At 44.1% G+C, this 23,305-nt stretch overlaps 1 protein-coding gene across 2 annotated transcripts in view; it reads right to left on the bottom strand.

Moving 5' to 3' along the window:
• Positions 1-8,692: 8,692 nt before the first annotated feature.
• BMP1 (bone morphogenetic protein 1) overlaps positions 8,693-23,305 on the bottom strand; it is a 138,983-nt gene continuing 124,370 nt past the window's right edge. The window contains exons 16-20 of one of the 2 annotated variants that reach the window (XM_056860918.1): positions 16,043-16,168; positions 14,246-14,373; positions 13,057-13,270; positions 10,933-11,183; positions 8,693-9,363 (exon numbers count right to left, since the gene is read on the bottom strand). In XM_056860918.1, the coding sequence (XP_056716896.1) occupies positions 9,229-9,363; positions 10,933-11,183; positions 13,057-13,270; positions 14,246-14,373; positions 16,043-16,168 (854 nt within the window). In that variant the 3' untranslated portion in view covers positions 8,693-9,228. Of the gene's footprint in view, positions 9,364-10,932; positions 11,184-13,056; positions 13,271-14,245; positions 14,374-16,042; positions 16,169-17,234; positions 17,461-23,305 lie in introns of those variants that run through there. The other variant, XM_056860919.1, reaches the window with a different exon arrangement.

Genomic DNA, 23,305 nt, shown 5'->3' on the forward strand with positions numbered 1-23,305 from the left:
AATCTCAAGTGACTTACTGTGCATTCCCGAGATTCGGCGGATGGGAACGGCGGGGAGAAGGCGCTGGCGAGCCGCCTCCTAAAGCCGTTCCCAGTATGCCGAAAACAAAAAAAAGCCTTTTCGTGGCTTTTTTTGGGTTAAACAGGGCCTTTCACCCCATAGAAAACAGCGAGGCTGTGCCTGCTAAAAAGCATGTGCAGCAATGCTGTTCTCAGCGCTGGTGTAATGGGGCAAAAGGGGACAGGAAGCTGCCTACCAGAGGCTCCTCCCCCCACCCAGGAATGCCCCCACATGCCGGCACCGCAAGTCTCCGCCGTGGTCTGCGCCACAGGGAGACTGTGCTGGCATAGGAGCAGTGCGCAGCTCTGCAGTGCTCAGCCACCGACGGAACTGCCCTCACCGCCAGTGTTAAGTGCATCTTGTGCCGTGATTAGACGCACTTACGCTGGCGGCGAGGTCACACCTAAGAGGAATCGCCCCCCAACCTCAGGAATGCACGGTTAATGGTACTTAACACACACACACACAGAAGGGGCACACCATAATTTCATAAGCACATCAGTATGCGATAAATAAGACAGGAAACTCCAGCTAAAATCAGAACACAAGAGCAAAAACTCCCACCAAACTATCTAAAGATTTTAAGCACACACCGTGCTTCCAGCATCAGTTCTTTGGAACTTCTTTGTTCATCTCCCTCAAACCAAAGCTAAATTCATACTGGAGCTTGGGAAGGAATAGGTTTCTCAAAGTGGACAATTGGACCCACTTTAACATGGATGCTTGCTTTAACACTGTGCACAGCCTGTGAAACGGGGTGGGGGGACAGGATATTTTCCCATTTTACAGTTTCAGAATGCTATTAATTCGTCAGCACCATGGATCAGAAACAATATGTAAGTAGCGCTTAAAAGTTGTATTCCACCCCATTTCAATTGACCACTGTTGTGGTGCCTTTAAAAGCAACTTGATGCACATAGACTATGAGAAGCATCATCTGCTGGTTTCTGCTCATCAAGGCCATTACTAAAGGCACATCTCCAGTTTTTTTCTGGTCAGCCAGAAGGGTTTGTGAACAACTTGGATAAAAAAAAATGTCCTGCCCCTTTAACAGAGACCTAACAGGATATTATTTACCTCTGTGCCATAAAACAAACCTTCAGCTGTCCCTTTCCATGGTGGGTATTTGGGACTTGGTCTGGAACCAATGAGTGCCATTTGCTGCATATGCAGTGTGTGTTTGCTTTTTGCAACACTAGAGGGCCTCTGGAGCTAACCCAGGACAGAAACCAACCGCTTCCACATGAGGCTCAAATCTTCCTCATTTAATAAATAAAGAGGGACCTCCAATACATTAACTCCAGTAGATTCCAGATGGCTGCTGGGATTTAATGACACACTTTGAGTGCATTACAAAGATTTACAAGACTAGGATAAAAAAAAAAACGAAAACTATTTTGTTGCTATTATTCCTGTGTTTTTAAACTGCAAGGAGCAGGTGAAGAAAATGTTCCTGCATCTCCAGGCCAGGAAGTGCTTCACCTGCTTATTACTTCTGTGTCAAGCTGCTGTTAAAGGTACTAGGTCAATTAAAGAAGTTGATATTATAATATAGGACATCACACCCGCTGTCAAGTTCCCCTCCAACCCTCCTGCTAGCTTATCGGCAGCTTTCCTTAAGGCCAGGACCAGAGTTGGCTTCCATACCCTGGAAGCAAGTTGTTGCCTAGCAACCAACCCCCAAGATGCTTTGGAATAAACCTCAAAGGACTTCGGTTTCAGGAAAATGGAAAGGACAGACTTGCACCTAGGGTTGCCAACTCTGGGCTCTACCCATAAATCCTCCTTAGGCTCTACCCATAAATCTCTCCTTAGGCTCTGGGTTGGGAAATTCCTGGAGATTTATGGGTAGAGCCTAAGGAGAGACCTTAGCGGGGCATAATGTTACAGAGTCCATCCTCTAAAAAAGCCATTTTCTCCATGAGAATTGATCTCCATCGCCTGGACATCAGCTGTAATTCCAGCAGATCTCCAGGCCCCACCTGGAGGTTGGAACCTTACCTCTGCCAGACTCTCCAAATGTGTCAGCAATAGGAGAACAATGTGACCATCCACCCTGGTAGGGGTCTGGTGCTGCCTCCATCTCATGGATTAAATCTTCTGCCTGGTCAGCCTCATTATGAGTTTGGGTTGCAATATAGGGTTGCCAGCTCCAGCTTGGGAAATTCTTGGAGATTTGGGGGGTGGAGTCGGGGGAGGGTGGAGTTTGGGGGAGGGAGAAGCTCTGGTTGCAAACTTTCCCCCTGGCAATGCTCCTGTGCCACTCATAGCTACACAACAGGCAGAGAATCAATAGGTGCAGTCTAGGGCTGCTAGGGTTACTGGCACTGGTTTAGCTTACCTATCCTGCTTCTAGTTGACTCTTCAAATTTTGCTCTGTAGCCAGCACTCAGGAGGCTATGGTAACTTCACCAACAGGTATGTCTATTGTTTCCAGCTAGAAGAAGCTTACTAATGGAGAACACTAATACACATTGAGAGACTACAACCTCACTGAAACATAACATCCAAGTAAGACCCGCTCCCCCCCCATACAGGCCATGAAGGGGAAACAGGAATTCGTTATTTAGGGCTTACTTAAAGCTGAATCTCACCATATGTATTTTTAACTTCTTAAGTGCCTTGGTACCTTATTTGAAGAATAAATAAATACATGTGAAGCTGTAGACAACTAGCTGCTGCAGAAGCCAGTGAAGACCACCTGGGAACAGAAGCTTGGTACCTGCAGTGAAGACCTTGCAGTAACATTGGTGCAACAACAGAAAGGGGGAGAGAGGATCATCTTCAGTTCCCCTTACTGGGTCAATTCCATGATTGTGTATTACCATATTGATAATATCTGCTACTGAAACCCATGAGAAAAGATACCTTTAAACGGCTTCCAAAAACCACAGATTGAAACCCTTCATTATGAGAAGAGCGAAAATAAAAGAACCATGGTATGACAACAAAGGCTAGTGGTTAGTATATAAAAAAAGATTTAGTCAAAAAACACCAAGGACTCATTTTGAATTGAAGTACTTTTCGTAAGAGGAACACTCAAACCCAAAACAAGCCCAGAACATGTTGGGACGTTTCACTTAGTTATTTGTTAAAAAACACCAGTCATCACAAATCATAGGTATTCGTAAATATATGAGCATGGAATTAAAGGATTTTACAGGTCCCTGTTGGAACTAGTATCTTTTTTTTAATTACCAAGAATACATTTTGTTGCCTTATAAAGCTGTTTTATGCTGACTCAGTAGGTTGGTCCATGAAGCACTCTAGTGTCAACAGCTCTCCAAGGACTCTGGCAAACATCTTCCACAACACCTGCTACCGTGGCCCTTCTCTGCAGGCACTAGAGCAGTGATGCTCATTCTGCGGCTCATGGAAAGCCACATTTGCAATTACCACCTAGCAAAAGAGCCCCATGACGACTGTACATCCTGTGAGCCATCTCATCAAATATACACAATACAACAGATATAACTATTAATATTAAATATGTAGCTTTAACCTCCCCCCCCCCATTACCAGAGTACTCTCTGCCCACCATCGCTGAACTCTTCAGCCAGTCCTTACACATGCCTGGAGTTCTGAGAGAAAGGGCTTCCTCTCTTTGTTCTCCCTCTCTCCTCTGTATGAGGCACAGATGGTCAGGTGAGAGTGAAACTGCCAAGGCTCAGCTGGCCCTAAAGAAAGGGGAGTAAAACCACCACCCTACTGTGGCCAGCTTGCTCTTTCCCTAAGAGCGGCCATGGTGGTTGTTTTACTTCCTCTTTTTTCTGGAGCCAGCTTGCTCTCTTCCGAGCAGCCACCTGGGTGCTGAGGTGAGAGTGCAGAGACCACAAAGAAGGGTGGGTGTTCTTGGAGAGGATAGGCACTTTACTTCCCTCCCTCGCATTTGGCCTTCAGCTCAGGGAGGTTTGCTGGTTACCTGTCCTCCAGTCCCTCTGGAAGTGGCTGTTTCAAAGTATGAACCACTTGCAAACCACAAGTCCTACCAGGCAATGGCCTTGCCCACTTTCTTGGAACATGGGATGGGTGCCACATTGGTGAACACTGCTCAGAAGAGCCACATGTGGCACCCAAGCCACTGAGAATCTCTGCACTCGAGATTGGATCTGTGATTTTCTACATGCAAAGCACATGCTCTGCTATTCATCTCTGTGCTCTTCCAAACCACTTGCTGGGCCTTTTGTTGGCTTCATGCATGCAATAATTGACATGCACATGTGCCTTGTAATACTGCTCCAAGTACACTCCCCACCCTTGGGGAATTGCAACAACCTCTCCCCCCAAAGCAGTTGTTTGGGACAGCTAGCACTTGTTTAATACAGAATTCAAAAGAGACTCAAGGGAGAGCATGCACTCTTTGATCTTTTTGCGCCACGAAGACTGATGATCAGCTTCTGCTGCTTTTGACTTCTGGTTGCAGCTAGCCGTTCCTGATGAGCTCTCATCCTCACTCAAGACACATTCATCCTCTGAAATCTCTTCTTCATCCCCAGAATCCTCTTCGCATAGCTCTGATGGCTCCTCCTCTGGTCTTTGACATTCCTCACTCACATACTCAGTGCTGCTTCCTTTGCAGAAGCCTGGCACTGGGACAGCAGTACTCTTGTTTTTCTGATTCTTGCACTCCTGAGCCTCCTTTGCTAGCTCTGCACAATCTTTATCATCCAAAAATATGTTCAAAGGCATATCAAGATGGATGTTCAGAGGGATCATTTTGCTTTTCTTCCGTTCGGGCTGTGGAGTTGGAGAAGCGGAGCTGCATTTCACTGTCTTTTTGCATTTAGCTCTTCCCCTTCCTGGCTTTGGTTGTTGTCGTCTTGAACATTTTATTTTTTGGGAAGTCGTGATGTGACTATTTCGTTTACGGGGTTTGCTACAACAAGCAGAGCTGGAGATCTTACAGCTGCCTTTGCTTGTGTGCCTTCTTTCGAGAGACGGTGAAAAATCTATGTGCTCACAGATGACTTTTGGTTTGGTGCAAGCATAAGATGTAGGGCCATCACAGTCATCTAGTTCTTCCTCTGTTCTTCCTCTCTTTCTGCTGCAAGACACTGGTGGGGCTGCACGATCAAGTCGTTTCTCACCTCGACCTCTATATGTTTTATTATAGGTACCATTACTTTTCTTAGTGTTCTTCTGTTTCTGTAGAGGTGAACAGGCACGAGCAACCTTTGGGCAGCAATTGACTTGTAGTGGAGTACGGTAACTTTGTGTGATGAAGTCTGCCATGGAATAGGTAACTCCAATCTTGTTGGAAAGCTGTCTGGGAGTGAGTCCCGATTTCTGCCATTTTTTCTTGCCAAATTCCATTCTACTCCTACTACTGGTCAATTAACCCATCTTCCCACTACCTTTACTTCCCATGTCTTGGCAATGGTCCACAGGGACCAGAGGTTCTGTGACATCAGTAACTACAGAGTTGATGTCATAAGCATGGTTATGCTTTAGGCTGTTTTCATGAGTGTCATATAGTTTTTTTAAAACCAACGTTGTGGCCTCATCCTGTAAAACAGAAGGCCTTTAGTGAATGATTCATGGTATTCTTAACACAGGAAGAATACTCCAGTGTCCTCAGAATTGCTGGAGTTATGTATGGACCATTTATATCCAGGTGATTCAAAAGGCTACAGGAAATCCAGGAACCAATGTAATCTAATGCGTGGATATTTGAAGCATCCTCATTTCATCTCTGTTGTGTGTTATCAGAAGGAAAGGAATTGATTTGAGAAACAGGAAAACTTCCAGAGTGGAACCGTTGACTTGGCCAGGCAACAATAGTGTGGTCCTAATAGTGTATGGAAGAGCTTCATTCTTTTTTTCTTGATACTCTCAAGTGTACCTAACATACACACTGGGTACAATACAGCAAATGGTATGGCACTTCCTTGCTGAGATTCCAGATATGTGCTGGCTTTTACAGAGAAAACTGGCTTGAAAGTGAGTATTCACTGGGAAAACAGTGGGTTGGGCGCAAGTAAAGCTTCTCTATAGCTGTTCAGTAGAGAGCTGGGTTCCCCGTCCTGGCTCATTGCAGAAAATATCATTTGGAACAGTGTCATGATTTAGTCCTGCTGAAATCAATAGGGACTTAAGTTAGGCCCATTTAAATTGCATTCCTTGAAACTAGAAGTCCAGTCCTGAGCTTGCTTACGCAGAAGCAAGTCCTGCTGAACTCAATGGCACCTACTTCCAAATACATGCATACTGTAAGCCTTCAGTATTTGTGGATTTGTAACTCATGGTTTCACTTAGTTGCGGTCTGTGATTGGATTTTGTGACATTGTCTCCAGCCCATTTTTACCCCCACCGTGCCATCATCATAATCACTACATCCTTAAAATTGCCCCACCCCCAATTTTTTGGGAGGTTACTATTGGGAGTCCTCCCAGCACCTGCAGATTTCACCACTGACAGTGATCACAGGAATGGATCTTCAGTAAATGGTGAGGGTCTATTTATAGCACTGGTTCCCAACCAGAGGTCCGTGGACCCCCAGGGGTCCGCAAGAACTAAATTAAGGTCCGCGAAACAAAGTTATAAACCCATAATAAATTAATATTTTCAATTAAAAGTTCTCTATTATAAAATATATATTTATTCAAATATTATTCTAAGTTTAATGTTTAACTAACAGTTATGATTAAAGTTTATTTTCAAATTCTCGGAATTTTTATTTTGAACCTTGGGGTCCCTGCACCGAACAAAAAAGTCCTAGTGGTCCCTGGTCAAAAAAAGGTTGGGAACCACTGATTTATAGGGTTGTGGCTGCAGTGATTTGCTAATAACCTTTTCTGGATTGGGTGTGGCTTAAGAGAGACGGAAACGACCTTAGTGGAAGGAAATGCCTCTCCGGGACATTTCCTGCACAGGCTCCCAAAAACCAGATGTGCCAGTTGTGCAGCTGGAGCTGACCTTGTAACTGGTGTGAGGGCTAGTTTTTGATTGGTGTGACACTGGTATCCTGTATTCGGTGTACATTTGACTCCTTGCAAAGTCTGTTATGCATTTTTACATTTCTCTGTAATCAGTGGGCATTAAATTCATCGAAGTGCGCACAGGATCAAAGCGATAGAATGTGCACAACTGTCTGACATGGTGTAGAACAACAACATTAAATTAAAAAGCAAAGGAAAACGTAGCCAAAATGCTGAGGGGGGCGGGCAGAGAGAAGTTGAAAAAGCCACACAGAAGGGGCCAACTTTAGCAATCAGGCAGAAGACCACTTACACATGGGTTGGATGCTACTAGGAAGTGCGTTTTTCCCCTGGTTCCTCACAGCATCACAGTGCTTCCAAGCATTTCCCATATTCCTTCTGATCTTTTCCAAACCAGCTTTGCTGCCACGCTTTGGGAAAGATTGCAGCTAAGCCAGGGTGGCACCCATGTAAAGGGGAAAGTCCAGAACTTCCCAGTCCCACCAACGTAAGTGCAGTTTTCCAAAACCCAGCCCCTCTGAGGTGGCCATTTCCCCTCTCCCATCAGAGAGTTGTTCTTTTACTCCATAATTCCATAATCATTCTTTTAATCAATAATTTGTGTATCATTATGATGTTACCATAATGTGTCGTGTTCTTGTATTTCCTAAGGACTTCTTCTTGAAATTAATGAGAAAGCGGACTGTAATCTGAACATCCACAAATAGCTTGGGTTGATCAGCCATGGAGGGTGGGACAGTTGGAATAAGAACTTCCAAAATACTTTTGTAGCAATACGTGCACGCTTCTTTCTTATCCATGCATATAGTGCTCTAGGATTATGACCAAAAACTGCACAGCATTCTTATCATTAAATCGATTGATCCTCGTCTAAAAGAAGTGCATGGCGAGGAACCCAAACATATAGCCAATGAATGTCACAGGAAATATGAGAGCTCACGGTAAGGGCCCAAAGCAGCAACTGAGCTGGCGTGATAAGGGGAAGAGCTCACCCCTATTGAAAGCAGGAAATGAAATAAAAGTCACGGGGGAAAGGGGAAACCGCGAGGCTTGGGAACGGGGGCATATTTTGCAGGGTGGGGCTGTGGCTCAGTGGTAGAGCCTCTGCTTAGCAGGCAGACGGTCCCAGATTAGATCCCCGGCATCTCCAATGAAAGGAACTAGGCGAGTAGGTGATGTGAAAGACTCCTGCCTGAGATCCTGGAGAGCTGCTGCTGGTCTGAGTAGACCATACTGACTTTGATGGACCAAGTGTATGATTCAGTATAAGTGTCTGATTCAGTATAAGGCAGCTTCATGTGTTCAATGACAAGAGCTGTGAATGGGAAACCAGTGGAAAAGAGAAACAGCCCCAGATTTAGCCTCAAAACAGAAAGGACAGGAAAGGCTAAGAATTAGGCCTCTGAAAGGGCTTTGGAAAGACCAAGTAATAAAGTTGCCCTAGGAACCTGGGAAAGTAAAGACTTAACAATCAGAAACGTATGGTGAGACATAGTACATTCTCCTTTTCTATGTCTGGACTCGGCAAGCAGGAAATTGAGGTTTTGCTTTTGTTCCAATTCAGAATTTAATTTAATTAAAAAAGTTAAAGAATGAGCAAGAAGTTTTTCAAGTTACATTTTTCTTGGGAATGGAAGAATGAAAAAAAAATCACTCACAAATGATAAAGGGTTAAAGACGCTGATGGGCATCTCTTTAGAAGTACAAGAAAGTGTGTTTATTACATCGTTACAACAGATAGACAGCTTCTGCAAGCATGGCGGTCTCTCCACTGCACTTGGGTCTGTCATTCAAGATATTTGAGCTGGTCAACCTGCTTTATGGAATGTATAAAGGAAAACATCTGCCATAGGTTGGGTTTCCCAGCATTATTTTCAATGATAACCACCAGGATTGGGGGGGGGGGAAGAGCAGCGCAAACAAACAAAAAACGTAAATGGAAGCCATGAAGTGGTTAGTCCTGGAGACACTCTGCTCAAGAAATAAAGAGGCACAGATTTTTTTTTTTTAATGAAAGGATTCCCCCGAGCCCAGTCCACGTAAGCGGCTGGCAGCACCTTTGTTTTCTGTGTGAGTGTTTCACACTCTGAGGTGTACTGTGTATTTCTCCTTCCAGTCTATTTGATTTTTCTCTCCATGGGTGTCTTTTTTTTTGTTTTTAACGGCCAAGACCCGTCCCTCCGTTGCCAGAAGGCCTGTTGTCTGCTGTAGGGGGTTAGGCAGCCGGGCATCATTTCCGCGTGTGCAGCGTGTCCTGGAATTTGGTGCTAGTGTAACGTAGGTGGAAGCCCTTCTTGTTGATGGTGTCATCAGAGTGGAATCTTACCATCACTGAGTCGCCAGCAGAATAGACCTCTTCAGGAGGCTAGCAGGAGAAAAGAGTTGAGAGAGAGGCTGTGTTGAGGCAAACAGGAAAACGTGGTTTCTTTGTAACTTCTGCAGTTAAGACCGAACTTCTTTAGTATAGGCAGGCTAGGCTTGTGCCTCATCTGTGTCCCAAAACTGAAACTTGTGCTAAGGATTAGGTAATTCATATAGTGATTTACACCCTAGGCTAAGAGGATTTGTGGTGTTGGTAAAGTCCCCCTCTGATCCCCGTGGCACAGAGTAGTAAGCTGCAGTACTGCAGTCAAAAGCTCTGCTCACAACCTGAGTACGATCCCGACAGGAGTCAGTTTCAGGTAGCCGGCTCAAGGTTGACTCAGCCTTCCATCTTTCTGAGGTCAGTAAAATGAGTACTCAGCTTGCTGGGGATAAAGTGTAGATGACTGGGGAAGGCACTGGCAAACCACCCCGTAAACATAGTCTGCTTAGTAAACGTCAGGATATGATGTCACCCCATGGGTCAGGAATGACCCGGTGCTTGCACACAGGACTACCTTTACCTTTTAAAGTCCCCCACATGCCCATAACAGCATGGAGAGAGGGAGCTGCTTCATTTGTTCCACTCTACTTGCCTTGGCCTCATCCCGAACCTTCCCACCTAAAGTGACTTGGAGGCTGTGTAGTTAAATTCACTACCATTTCCTTCCCCAGTACTCTGTTTGCCTGTTTTGCCACTCCAGCTTCAGTTGCTGCTGCATGTTCAGACAGCCCGGTGGAATAGTCTCCCTAGTGACATCATTGCCCTGCAGGACCTTCTGCAGGGCCTGCAAAACGGAGCTATTCCTCCAGGCCTACAACTGAGGGCAGCCGCAAGTCTATCCATCGTTGCTGGCCTCCCCTTCCTCCCTTACACTCTTAGTATCTGTGGGGGGTTATCCTGCCAAAATCTGGGTTGTTTTAAGGCCATCTTGTTTCTGATTTTGTAATATAATGTTTTAATGATATTATGGTTTTATGTATTTTAGATGAATTTTAGAGGTTGTTACCCGCCCTGAGCCCAGCTTGGCTGGGAATGAGGGTGGCCTATAAAATAAAAGGATATGTTACAATGCTCTTGCAATTCACAGTATCAAAGTTTTGGGATTTTTAAAAGTCCTGTCATTGTTACATTACTTGAGGACTACAAAGATATAAGCGTACAGCACACGCAGAGGAGACGACGCTGTATCAGAGTATTCAGACTAGCATAAGTTGCGAACTGGGTGTTTTTAAACTATATTGAAATTAATGGCATTTAAGTATTTAATTATGCTTTTGTAATGGCCAGGGATAGGAAGGGAAGGCAGCATGGTATAGCCCGATTTAGTCAGATCTCAGAAGCTAAGCAGGGTTAGTCCTGGTTAGAATTTGGATGGGAGACCACCAAGGGATACCAGGGTTGCTGTGCAGAGGAAGGCACTGGCAAACCACCTCTGTTAGGCTCTTGCCATGAAAACCCCATAAAGGGGTTGCAACATGATGGCACTTTACACACACACACACACACACACACACACACAAACACACACACACACACAATGGCTAGGAATGCAAAAATTAAGCAGCTTACCCCAGAGCCGCAGTAGCGTCCCAGACGTGGGGCTGTCCCATCATAGCCATCGAACAGTTCCATGTAGTCATAGCCACAGTCTGCTTCTTCCTCGATCTCAAACGTCTGGAAGATGAGCTCCACTCCATAACCCTCCTCAGCCACGATTACCCATTCACAATCTGAACCCCCTGGGTAGTTGTTGTCTCCAAACTGGGCATGAGAATAGAGATCCTTGGTTTTCACTTCAGCTCGCATCTGGCCACCACATTCTGGAAGGCAGAATACACAAACACATAATGGAATCCCTGGATTTCCCACAAGGAAGGCCGCCCAATCAGAAATCAGATATTTTGATACAGTTGTGCTAATCACTGTCAATCTTCCTCCCAAACAGCCAGATTTTGCTAATCACACCTTGACAGGGCTTTCATAATGGGAAAAACAACTAAGATGTTGACCGACTATGACTTCTGTAGCATGTGTTAAGTGTAAAAGGTAAAGGTCCCCTCTGCAAGCACCGGGTCATTCCTGACCCATGAGGTGACGTCACATCCTGACGTTTACTAGGCAGAACTTTGTTTAAGGGGTGGTTTGCCAGCGCCTTCCCCAGTCGTCTTCCCTTTACCCCCAGCTGGTTGGGTACTCATTTTACCAACCTCGGAAGGATGGAAGGCTGAGTCAACCTTGAGTCGGTTACCTAAAACCGACTTCCATTGGGATCGAACTCAGGTCGTGAGCAGAGCTTGGACTGCAGGACTGCAGCTTACCACTCTGCACCACGGGGCAGTGTGCATGCAGTGAAATAAATCCATGTGGCCACCCCAAAAACCTGTGGGGGAAAGCAGATCTTTAATACATGCCTGCTTATACCACAACACATGAAACAGTGCAGAAAGGGTAGCTTTATTCTAATATATGTATGTATATTTATCATGAGGGGAAAAAGGTGACCGCTGATGAATAGACAGAAAGAGATTTGGAGGTGGCAGAATCTAATGCATTTAGTATGAGCCTAGTTAATGACAAAAAAAATCCACTTTCTGGTAACCTCCCACCCCTAGCTTATAATAAATTTAAAACATTATGTACAATACATTGTAAAACAATAAAACACAGCCAGTAGATAAAAGAATAAATCCGTAACCATGAGGGCTGATAAAAGTACAGAGTTAACATAAACCAAATCCAACCACCAACAGGATAATAACATCGCCATAACCATCAACTAGTTCAATTCATATGCCCATTGAAAGTTTTCTGGAGGTTAACAGGGTTGGGGCCAGGTGAGTTTCACAAGACAGGGAGTTCCAGATTCTCAGTGATGTTACTGAGAAAGCCTTATCCCTTGTGATCATCCACTCAACAGAACAGGGAGCAAAGCTTCCCAATAACCTAAATGTATGGTAGGCTCATGTAACACTCTAGTCCAGTGGTTCCCAAACTTTTTGGGCCACCGCCCCCTTGGTTCCACAATCTCAACCCCAGCGCACCCTACCCTATAAAAAGCATTATTCAAAATAGGGGTTTGCATGACACACTAAAGAAGAGAATAACAATAAAATTTCAAAACAGTAACAATTTCACAACTATTCAAAATCAAATTTAAAATTTTTTAGTTGAAATTTATTCAACAAAACTGATGAACTTGATCCAATGGTGCCAGCTCTTCAAAGTCTGGGAAAAAATTCTGATAGTTTTGATCTATTGTAAAAATTTGAACAACACAGTTGAAGGGGCCCACCTCTGGCACCGCCTGCTGCCCCCTTGCCTCTTAGTGTCCCCCTAGGTAATCCCATCACCCCAGACCCCCGGGGGGTGGTACTGCCCACTTTGGGAACCACTGCTCTAGTCCCAAAGAGTTTAGTACTTTAAAGGTCAAAGGAGACCTCTGAGCTAGGCCCAGAAATAAACTGTGAAACTGAATTAACACGAGTAGTGGTCAAACCAGCTTGTTCTTGTCAACAACTGAGCAGCCACATTCTGAACCAGCTGCAGTTTCCAAGAAATTTTCAAAAGGTAGCTTGACATAGAGTACATTACACAGTTGAAAGGCAACAAAATATGTGCAGCTATGGCCAGATTATCTCACTTATAAATACAATTTTGGTTTGGACTCACAAATGCATCAACATTAAATGTTACCTGATGTGTAGGTTGCCTCAAAGCCTTTCTTCTGGACAGAGTTATCTGAGAAGAACCTGAGAAACATCCTATTGCTAGAGGAGATGATAGGTTCTGGTTCTTTAGTTCCACAGAACCGTCCCAAGACGGGAGCTTTTGCATCTTTTCCATTGTAAACCTCCAGGTGGTCATAGGTGCATTCTTGATGGCCTTCAATGTCCAACTCCCTGATGGTCTGTAAAACAAGAAACTTACTTATAAGAATTGTAGAAGACAAAACACTGATGCTCTGTAACCCTGGCCAGCCACTACTAGTCACAGGCCAGGATCCAGCTTCTGAAATGGACTTGTTAGCTGGCTAATGGTCACTGTACTGTTTCATACACAAATGTCCTCCTGCCTCTGGAGATGTCAACCAGAGTACTAAATCATATTCCTTACAGGCCAGATATGGCCATAGAAATGTGGATCCTTATAAGGCTCAAATGCTTGCCAGAAGCAGTAATCCAGAGGAATATTTGAGAAGTTATGCTCTTTCTCCCTCTCCAAGGAGCTACTTAGGAACACACACTGAGCCACATCACACTGAAGACTGATTTAAATATTACCTGAATGGAATGCCTCCCTCTGTCCCAAGGTTGTTCCCACATCACTCCAGTAACATACAAAGCTTCTGTCCCCTGCAGCAGGTTATGACACATGCAAGTGACTTCTGAACTTCACTGTCAGAATGTGTAATCAGTACCCCTAACCGTGTGGGAGGAAGTTTACACATCATTGGGGTGGCGCAGGAGCAACTGTAAGGACAGTGGCAGCCATATCATTTAGATAATGCTGAAACTGGGCCCCAATTAATCTCTTCTGCCTATAGTGCTGTGTTTCGATTTCTTTTCTGCTCTTCTTATGCAAGTTCTGAAATAACAATCAATCATAGGGGTGAGGGACAATCTTAGCTTGCCTAGCTCAGTTACAAAGGAGGCAAGAAGGATCTTTCATCTAAATACAGGGTTGGCTCGCACAGATATACTCCATTAAGGGTGGCACTTTCCCACTGATTCAAGGACACCCCCCGCCCCTGCCTCTTGTGACCCCTTGCATCAGGAAAAAGCTCTGCTGTTAGCAACATGGACCCACGAGGTCCAACCCAATGTGGAACCTTGTACCATGAGCATTAATTTTCATGTTAGTGTCCTTTGTTCCTGTACATTACCAGTTTAACACGGTGTCCTGGTGTGGTGGTTACTGCCCAGGTGCACTCTTTCTTATTTGGGTATTTATCAGGCCAATTTGGGCTGGTGATGGTTGCCGTGATGGAAGTCATCTTGTGATCACAGCCAGCTGAAATAAGTAGGACTCGTAAATAGATGCCAAAAGGCTTATGTTCTAAATATACGTATATTGATTAATCTTTCAAATACAATCCCCCACCCCCCACAGAACCCCTCTTCTTTAGGCCTTTTATGCATGGCTGTTTCCCTCGCAGTCCCCCCCCAGTACTTCAGAGCTTTGTTTTGATTACGCATGCATTTTTTGACCATCAGAGGTCGCCTTGCTCTCCTTGCGTGTCTTCGCGCGTTTTGCCTGCGTTTTCTGGATGTTGGCTAAAACAGCATCCAAAAAAACATGGGCAAAACATGCAGAAATGCACGGGAAGAGTGAGGCTACCTCTGATGGTCAGTAAATGCACGCATAATCAAAACAAAGCTCTGAAGTTGCTGGAGGTGTGTATGACCGTGAGGGAAACAGCCATGCATAAAAGGCCTAATTTTCCTTCAAGCCCCCCACCCCATCTTCTGTCCCTGCACTTAAAGAAAAATCCCCAGTCGACTCTCATCCATTCATATTCAGAGCTCTCCTTCCGTTGCCCAGCCTTCAGCTGAAATGAGCAGGGCTCTGACAGCAAAGGCAGCATAAAAATGTAAAACAGGCAGCTGTTATCTAATCAGTAGCCACCCAATGTGCTGGCCAATCCAGCCCACCTCCACTACTCTCTGGGTTCTTCTACCTAGCAACTGTGCAGGTTCAAGTGTAACAGTAATTTCCACCCTCAGAGTGAATCCTTCTCGCACTCCTGTGCTGGAGCCTCAATGTTGAGCACCCCTCATGCCATATTAAGGAGGGGGGGGAAAGATGGCAATCGGCTGAATTTCTCCCATTAAGATGGTCATTCAGCATGCTGTGCATTTCTATGTATGGAGTCAAAACTGGAATGGAGGTTAAGGGGTGGTGGCCCCAAGTCCATTATGAATTACAGTTGAGAACATATCTCATTGGCCTGTTGCATCAATCTATAACTAAAGAGAGTTTAACTATGCAATTTCTGCTCGAGGATAAAAATCCCGCTATATCCTAATATGTAGCTAAATTTTGTGGGAAGGCCATTACCAAAAGGAATGTTCAAAACAAAAAAGGGTTATATTATTTGCGATGCATCAGATGATGAGTGATCCAAGGTATAATTTTAAAAAAAAAAACTGGTATTTTAATATGTTGATAAATGTATTTTAACTTTTCCTTTTTAGGATATCTTATTCTGTTCTCTCTGCTTTTACTTAACGGTATATATGCACCTGCACTGTTTTGTAATTCTAAGCTGGCCGTTGGCTGTAACAACAATAAACAATAAACATATCTCATTCTTGATCATGGAATGACAGCCCGACACGCTATCCACTGAGTAACCCTTGCACTCATGCTTTTCAATGAGTTTCAGATGAAGCTAGGTCCCTTTTTTCCCTATTTCATGAGAATGTAGCTCCTCCTGGGGAAGCGTAGAACCAACAGCATGAACGAGCCTCTTCCCTGTGGTTTCAGCACTGGCATATCATATATTTCCCTACCATACAGGCACGTCTGTTCTAGATACAAAAAAACAACAGCTGTATGCGCATCATATGACATTTTAGTGAAACCATGGAGTCATGATTGTTCGACCAAAACAGCCTTCTGAGCCACACAGATTACGGGGTTGGCATCTGGAGAGCTACAAGACCCTCAGGTAACGCACCTTCTTTGCAATCGTGCTTGTTGTCATGCAGCACAAAGCCGCTGCGGCACTGGCACTCATAGCTGCCAAAAGTGTTCAGGCATTCTTGTTGGCATCCACCATTATCCTTCGAACATTCATCTTTGTCTAGAAGAGAAGCATCACTTGCTTATCAGGCTGACCCCTTCAGAGCCTCGGTGAACATCAGTTACATGGTTATTGCAGGCAACAGGCAACAAGGTGACATCTGAATCAGCAGACTAATTTGGAGGCCGGCAGCTTCACCACAGTGTAAGAAGGCCCATGGCATGATTTGCACAGGATCGAGGCCTTCTTAAATTACATGAAACCCCTCTTTAGTGGGGAAAAATGAAAGAGTTAATGCAGTCAACTAAATAAAATACTTTTCCTGGACTATATGCTTTGGCTGCAATCATGTTTCACTCCTCCTGCACAACGGAAACTAGCATGCCAAGGAAAGTTCACCGTCGCCTTCTCCCTGGTGTGCTATTTTTCCAAGTGCAGAGAAGGGGTTTTCCCACTTCCCATGCAAGAACATTCCATTGTACAATCTGCACCCTATCATTTGAAGTGGTTCATCCCAGCAAAAGTTTTTCTATGTAATTCCAATGATTGCATACGCCAGGTTTTCTTTTTTCTTTGGAACACTGCATCACATTAAGACTACAATAGTGATCAAATGATATAGTTCTTAAAGGACGTTATATACCTGCTTGGCTGTACTCAGAACTTTTAAGTTTCCATATAAAAGAAAGCTACTTTTAAACTCAGCAGGATCCCAATTTACTGGCCTGCCTCTGGGTCAATTTCCCATTTTGGGATTCAAGGATGCGGATGGTAAGAGGAGAGCTAAGCTGCACCCAGAAATTCTAGCTAAAGCCCTCTCTATGTGCAACTGAAATCAAACAGCACATATAGAACGGGTGTGACCATTACCTGCTTACTGAAAAGATGAGTAGGAATAAAGAGACAGACAACAAAGAGGATGCAGGAAAGAGACCAGGACATGGCGTCCCTTTTTACTTATCAACAGAAAATGTCACAGACACAATAAAAAAGCAAAACAAGGTCAGCTGGTTAATGACAAACCAGAGAAATCTAAAAAAACAATAAGGAATTAAAAAATAATAAAAAACCCAGCAATTAGTTCAGTCAAGTAAAGGCCTTGGAAATCTGTTGGGGGAGGGAATGAACAGGCTGCTCTCTCTTGATGGCAAAAGCTTCAAGCTTAAGGCAGGTTACAAGAGAGAAGATACTCTCTGTCCTGGAGGAACAATTCGTGAACTGAATCCTTTGGAGGTGCTGGAGAGTTCCTGAGAAACAAACTCAAGGGTAGCCAAGTTCAGGAGGGGGCTTTGTGCGTTTCTTCAGGCGGAATTTCAAGGATGGAAGTCGTATTTTTGGCAACTGCTTCTTTTCTGAAACGAGAGACATAAAGAGATGGAGAAAAGGGGAGAACAAATAATTCCAAATTTTAGTGCAAGGAATAGGGTGGGGGGAAATAATGTGAATACATAGGTGGAGGGGCATGCAGTGAGAGAGGCCATATTCTTAAAGTACATACCACAAACAGCCAAATTAAGAAGAAGCTGAGATACAGAAAAGGAACACAGCTACAAGAGACAGACTGCATAAACAGGAAAAGCATTAAACTCTAGTAGAAGCCAGGGTGAAAGATCTTGTTGCCTGATTCAAGATAAGACACAGTTCTGACACTTTCAGTTGAGCGTCAGCCCAGGTAGTCTTGCCAAAGACATGGCTCTGCATAACCATTCAGAGCAGAAATGCTGTCAGGACCTTGGAAAGATTTATCCCAAACTCCAAGAAATCTCCCTGGAGGATGAATGGGACCCTTCTGTTTTCAAACCGCTCTCTGGCTTGAGGAATGAAGGCTGCTCCCTTACCCTGTTAAATTATGTTGGAGTCTTGGGAAGAGGAACTCAGAGAACTAGTAATATCAGAGATTGAACCTAGCCAAGAGAACTGGGATTTCAGGGTTCCCCCCGCTCATCTCCTAGGGAATAACATCACAAGAAGGCTCCAGCAGATGTGACCTAGAGGAAAGGTAGGGAATGCTCGCAAGAAGCCCACTTAAGGGATGCAGCCTAGTTGCAACGAGCTTGAGAACTGGTAGAATCAAAGCTTTGGTCTCCCCAAATGGGGCAGGCCAGGGTATAATCTGCAGTAATATTTTGTCAGACAATCTGGAGCTAGCAGTTGCTTGTGCAACCACTCAAGGTATGGTCTGAAGACATATAATATAGTGACTCTGCTGAATCTTAGCAGGTTTGAGTCTGGTTCTATGACGTAGGGTATATATGGAATAGCAAATAAAATAGCTAGCAGGCCACATGAAACTGTTGTCCTAGCCTTGTGGTTTACAGGAGACATAAACACACTCATCACTCCAACCTTTCAGCGAAGAAGGGAAATCAGTCTGAACACCATGCTCCTCAAAACCACTTGCATCTCTGCTTTGCCTCGAACATGCACCTGGGCCTAACCAACAAGCCTTCAAGTGTGCCTAAACTCCTGTAGCAAGGCAAGCCTTCCCTGCCAGTCAAACAGCCTTAGCATTGCACAGGAATCATAAGTTGTTCTTGTGAGATGGAAGAAATGACAGGACAAGAGATTCGGTCTATCCATTTACCTCTAAAAATGCCAAACATTGACACAATTTGTGATGTACTCCCTTTCAGAAGGACTGCCACCATGGGCAGCAATAACATTTCAGGATTTCTGTATTCTGGAAACTTGGTAATCTAGGTTTAGAAAGCTACAGTATTTTTAGAGATAGTTTCTTGGTTTTTTCTTCTTCTTTTTTTACAGGAATGGAAGTACTGGTTTTCACTTTGCAGCCAAATCCACTGCTCATATTTCTATCATAATTGCATGTTCATGAAATTAGTGGTGGAAAGTTCTGTCAAGTTGCAGCTGACTTGTGGTGACCCCATAGTGTTTTCAAGGCAAGAGACGACCGAGATGGTTTGCCATTGCCTGCCTTTGCATAGGTACCCTGGACTTCCTTGGTGGTCTACCATCCAAGCACTAACCAGGGCCGACCTTACTTAGCTTCTGAGATCTGATGAGATCAGGCTAGCCTGAGCCATCCAGATCAGGGCAAATACATAGAATTACAATAATTAAAAAAATGAAAACAAGCTGTTTTGGCTGCAAAGTGAAATATAATCTCCTCAACCCCCCAACCCACAAATGTTAATTAAGGAATAATTCAGGAATACCACAACTGGGTTTGAGGGAACAAGTAGTAATTAATTCAGTTGGAATTAGAAGGAATGAGCATTGCTCGATTTGTGTGTGTGTGTGTGGTTCCTTAGCCTTCCTATGTTTCCTGCTTGATCCAATGCATTACAGATGAGTTCACAACACCTACTCATTTTTCAAGTGGGGAGGGGGAAGAAAAGAAAAGCTATCTGGCTTCATCTTGCTTCCCCTTAGAAAGTTCTGCTGATATGCAAGCATATGAACAAATAAGACCACTTGTCCATCTAGCTCAGTATTGTCTACTTTATTGTCTCTTCAATGTCTCAATCAGAGAAAGGACTTATTTGACACCTCCTGAGATCCTTTGCAGGGAGATAACAAGGACTGCACACAAAGCAGAAACTCTGCCTTTGAGCTACATGCCCAACAAAGTCCCTTTCCTAACTAGAAGATCTGGTATTCCTGCCATCTGATGTCCTTCTTTGATTTCTTGCAAGCAAGCCTAAAGGTGGGACAACAACTGGTGTCCCCACCAGCTTTTCCCAGGACATAATCCAGGAAAACAGTTGAAGCAAACATGCCCCTTTACTTACTTAACTTCTGCCAATCTACCGTCTCTTCATAACTGAATCTACTGGAATTCAGTAAATCATTACATTTCTAGACTATCAGTAAAGACTTTGATTTTTTAATGAAATAGACCTGGCTGTAGTTCAGCTTCTGATGCGAACACCGCTCAGCTATACCTAGAAGCACAGGCAGCAGACACACAGACATATTCTTATCTGTGCACACAGATCTCAGAGAACTCAAATATAAACCTGCATCTGGGTGCATGTTTGAATCCTGGAAAAACTCAAAGCATGGATATGCAGCCACTTTATAAGCAAAGAGCTACGACAAATTAGGTAAACAGCATTACATGATGATGGCAGTTGCGAGCCAGTGCCCAAGGTATGTTGCAATGCCTGCTGACAAATATGACATAGGTTTACACCTGCCTAAACATTTTCCCAGGGTGGAATAGGCAATTAAAGATGGGAACCTTACCTGAATGCTGATTTGGTGGTCCTGCATGTTGACAAGACTTCCTGCAGCACTTTCAGTTGGTTGTGTATTCACTGGCTGGTGGGAATGTTGCTCGCTTACCATTTCTTTTTTACCCTGATACCCTTACATCCTTGTTGGATTGCCATGTTTTATGCAATGGGGCTAATTCTCACAGAACCCCAGGTAGGCCTCAGGTAGAATCAACACCCCTCCTTCTTCCACCCGCTGCTTTTGTTTTTCTTTTGGTTACTGGCATGGCAGCCTACTGTGGTGAGAAGGTTTGATTCTCCTACCAGAATATATGTGCACATCACAATCTGGGGGAACGTTAGCATATTTAAGTGCAACAGGGGTCTAGAAGGCTGCTTCAGTTACTGTGGGTTACTGGACTATGTCATTAGTACATGTGCTTTAAAGTCAGCCTGGGATTGAAACAATTTTGAATGAAGAATGCAGTTCCAGCTCGATCCTGCTGATGGAGAACTGTTGATGTGAGGCTGTGACCTGAATAAGGAAAGTCAGAAGGGAAGGGAAGGGAAGGGTTTATATATTTGCAAGCCAGTGTTCTTCAACATCTGCTGTTAGCCCTACTGTGGCCAATAACTCCAACCTTCAAGACAGGGCCAATTTGTAATTAGTAGATTCAGCCTCTCTTCTCTTTCTTTTTGAACACGTTCACACACTAAGATTCTGGATTTTATCTAATGTGGCTCAGGATTTAATTAGGTTTGTATTGCAAATGTAAAACCTACACTGGCCAGAATGCTTACTTGCATTAACAGTCAGATCCTACCATGATTCAGGTCTTACACAGGAAATCACTGTCTTCCTTCTTTTTCCCTATTCTCCATCCTCCTTCCTCCTCTTATAAAAGGAAGAAAAATAAACAAGATGGTGTAGGCTTGGGTGTGACAGAGCTGAAAATTCAATGTTACAAACGACAGCCCAGTTTAGGTGGAGATCTTATTCCAGACAATGTATAATTGGGTAGAAGCCCGATTTGCCAGCTGTCAAAAACTGCAGCAAGGGTGTAGGGCAGCCACTGCGATTCTCAAATCACAATGGCAGGATGGGGTTGGCATAGACTCTCTTGGTATCACATTTCACAGTACAGATGGTTGTGGCAGAGCTGGTCTGAGAAAGTAAGAGATACAAAATAGGTATGGCTAATATCCTTTAAGGAGCCCCGTGGCGCAGAGTGGTAAGCTGCAGTACTGCAATCCAAACTCTGCTCACGACCTGAGTTCAATCCCGACGGAAGTCAGTTTCAGGTAGCCGGCTCAAGGTTGACTCAGCCTTCCTTCCTTCCGAGGTCGGTAAAATGAGTACCCAGCTTGCTGGGGGTAAAGGGAAGATGACTGGGGAAGGCACTGGCAAACCACCCCAAAAAACACAATCTGCCTAGAAAACGTCGGGATGTGACATCACCCCATGGGTCAGGAATGACCCGGTGCTCGCACAGGGGACCTTTACCTTACCTAATATCCTTTACATTGGACCAATTCTTTAGGTTTTAAGAACTTAGCTGGCAGTAAACAGGTTTTCTACACTGACAGCTTTCCGTATGGAGAACTGAATTCACTAGATATCATTGTAAGATTTTGGTCTCTTGGGAGCTACCTACAGCTCTGGTTTAACAGGGAAATGTACAAAAAGAAAGAAAATAAACCTGGCTGAATGCTTTGCATACGTTTCTACCGACACCCTTTTTCACTCATGCTGCCCATGCCTAGCAACTCCTTCGGCAACTGCTGAGTGGCTTACTGGGAATCCACATCGGACTACCCCAGAGTGGGATAATCCATGCAGATATGCCTTAAAACTATATTGGCCAGCAGAGATCCAATAGTCCATGCTTTCTATTCAACATTCTTGAATTTCCAGGCATGCTTATAGAAAGGGATGCAAACCTCCCCCCACCCCAGCTCTCAGGACAAAGATAGAGAGCTATCAGAGGTCAATCTTAAGTAAGAGCAAAAAAAGTTCAGATGCCCTCTATGAATTGTGGCCTCAGATAAATTGCTACTTCTAATCTGCTTCCCTAAAACATACTTCTGAGCTTCCAAGCAGCATAAGATGCATTAACTAAATAAGGAATGAACGCTGACCAAAGACAGACAAAGAGCTTTGAATATATGAAGATAGTTTCAGAGTGCAGCTGTGTCGGTCTGCAGTAGAACAGTGAGATACATGTCCAGCAGCACCTTAAACACTAACACGATTTTTGAGGTATGAGCTTCCAAGAGTCAAAGCTCCATTCGTCAGATATCTGACGAAGTATCTGTAAAGCTCATAACCCAATAAACGTGTTGGTCTCTAAGGTGCTACTGGATTTTTATCTTGCATATATGAAGCTGCCTGAAACCGAGTCAGACCGATGATACATCTACCTATGCATTGTCTGCTGTGACTAGATGCCACTCTCCTGCCTGAAATCATTTAAACTGGAGATGGCAGGGACTGAATTAGGGACCTTCTGCATATGAAGCTCATCGCAGCTCCTCACCATAATAGGCAACTGCATTACACTTAGTCAGACCAGTGACTCATCCAGCTGTGTTTTGTCCAACCGGCAGTAGCTTTACAAAGTCTCAGAGGCCTTTGCCAGCACCTCCTGTCCAAGAGCCTTGTGAGTGAAAATGTCCTACATTGTAAGGCTGAGGGGCAGGGATAATCTTTTTGTATAACACCTAGCTTTAAGTCCTTTGGAAATATATTATTATATTATGATTGAACCTGGGACTTTGTGCATGCAACATATGTTCTCTACCATTGTGCAATAGCACCTCCTCATGATTCACCTAGGATCTGGCCAGATTTAAAATATTTGCATTTATATCCAATTTTGCTCTCTAAGAATCAGCCAGTTGATTAATTAAGATTTATATCCTGCCTCTCAGCCAAAAGCTAACTTACAGATGGAATGCATAAAATCTCACTATGTAATTCAATAAAGCCATATAAAACACAAAAACATCAGTATATTCT

Source organism: Euleptes europaea, chromosome 14 (assembly GCF_029931775.1).
Source record: "Euleptes europaea isolate rEulEur1 chromosome 14, rEulEur1.hap1, whole genome shotgun sequence".
Taxonomy (NCBI): domain Eukaryota; kingdom Metazoa; phylum Chordata; class Lepidosauria; order Squamata; family Sphaerodactylidae; genus Euleptes; species Euleptes europaea.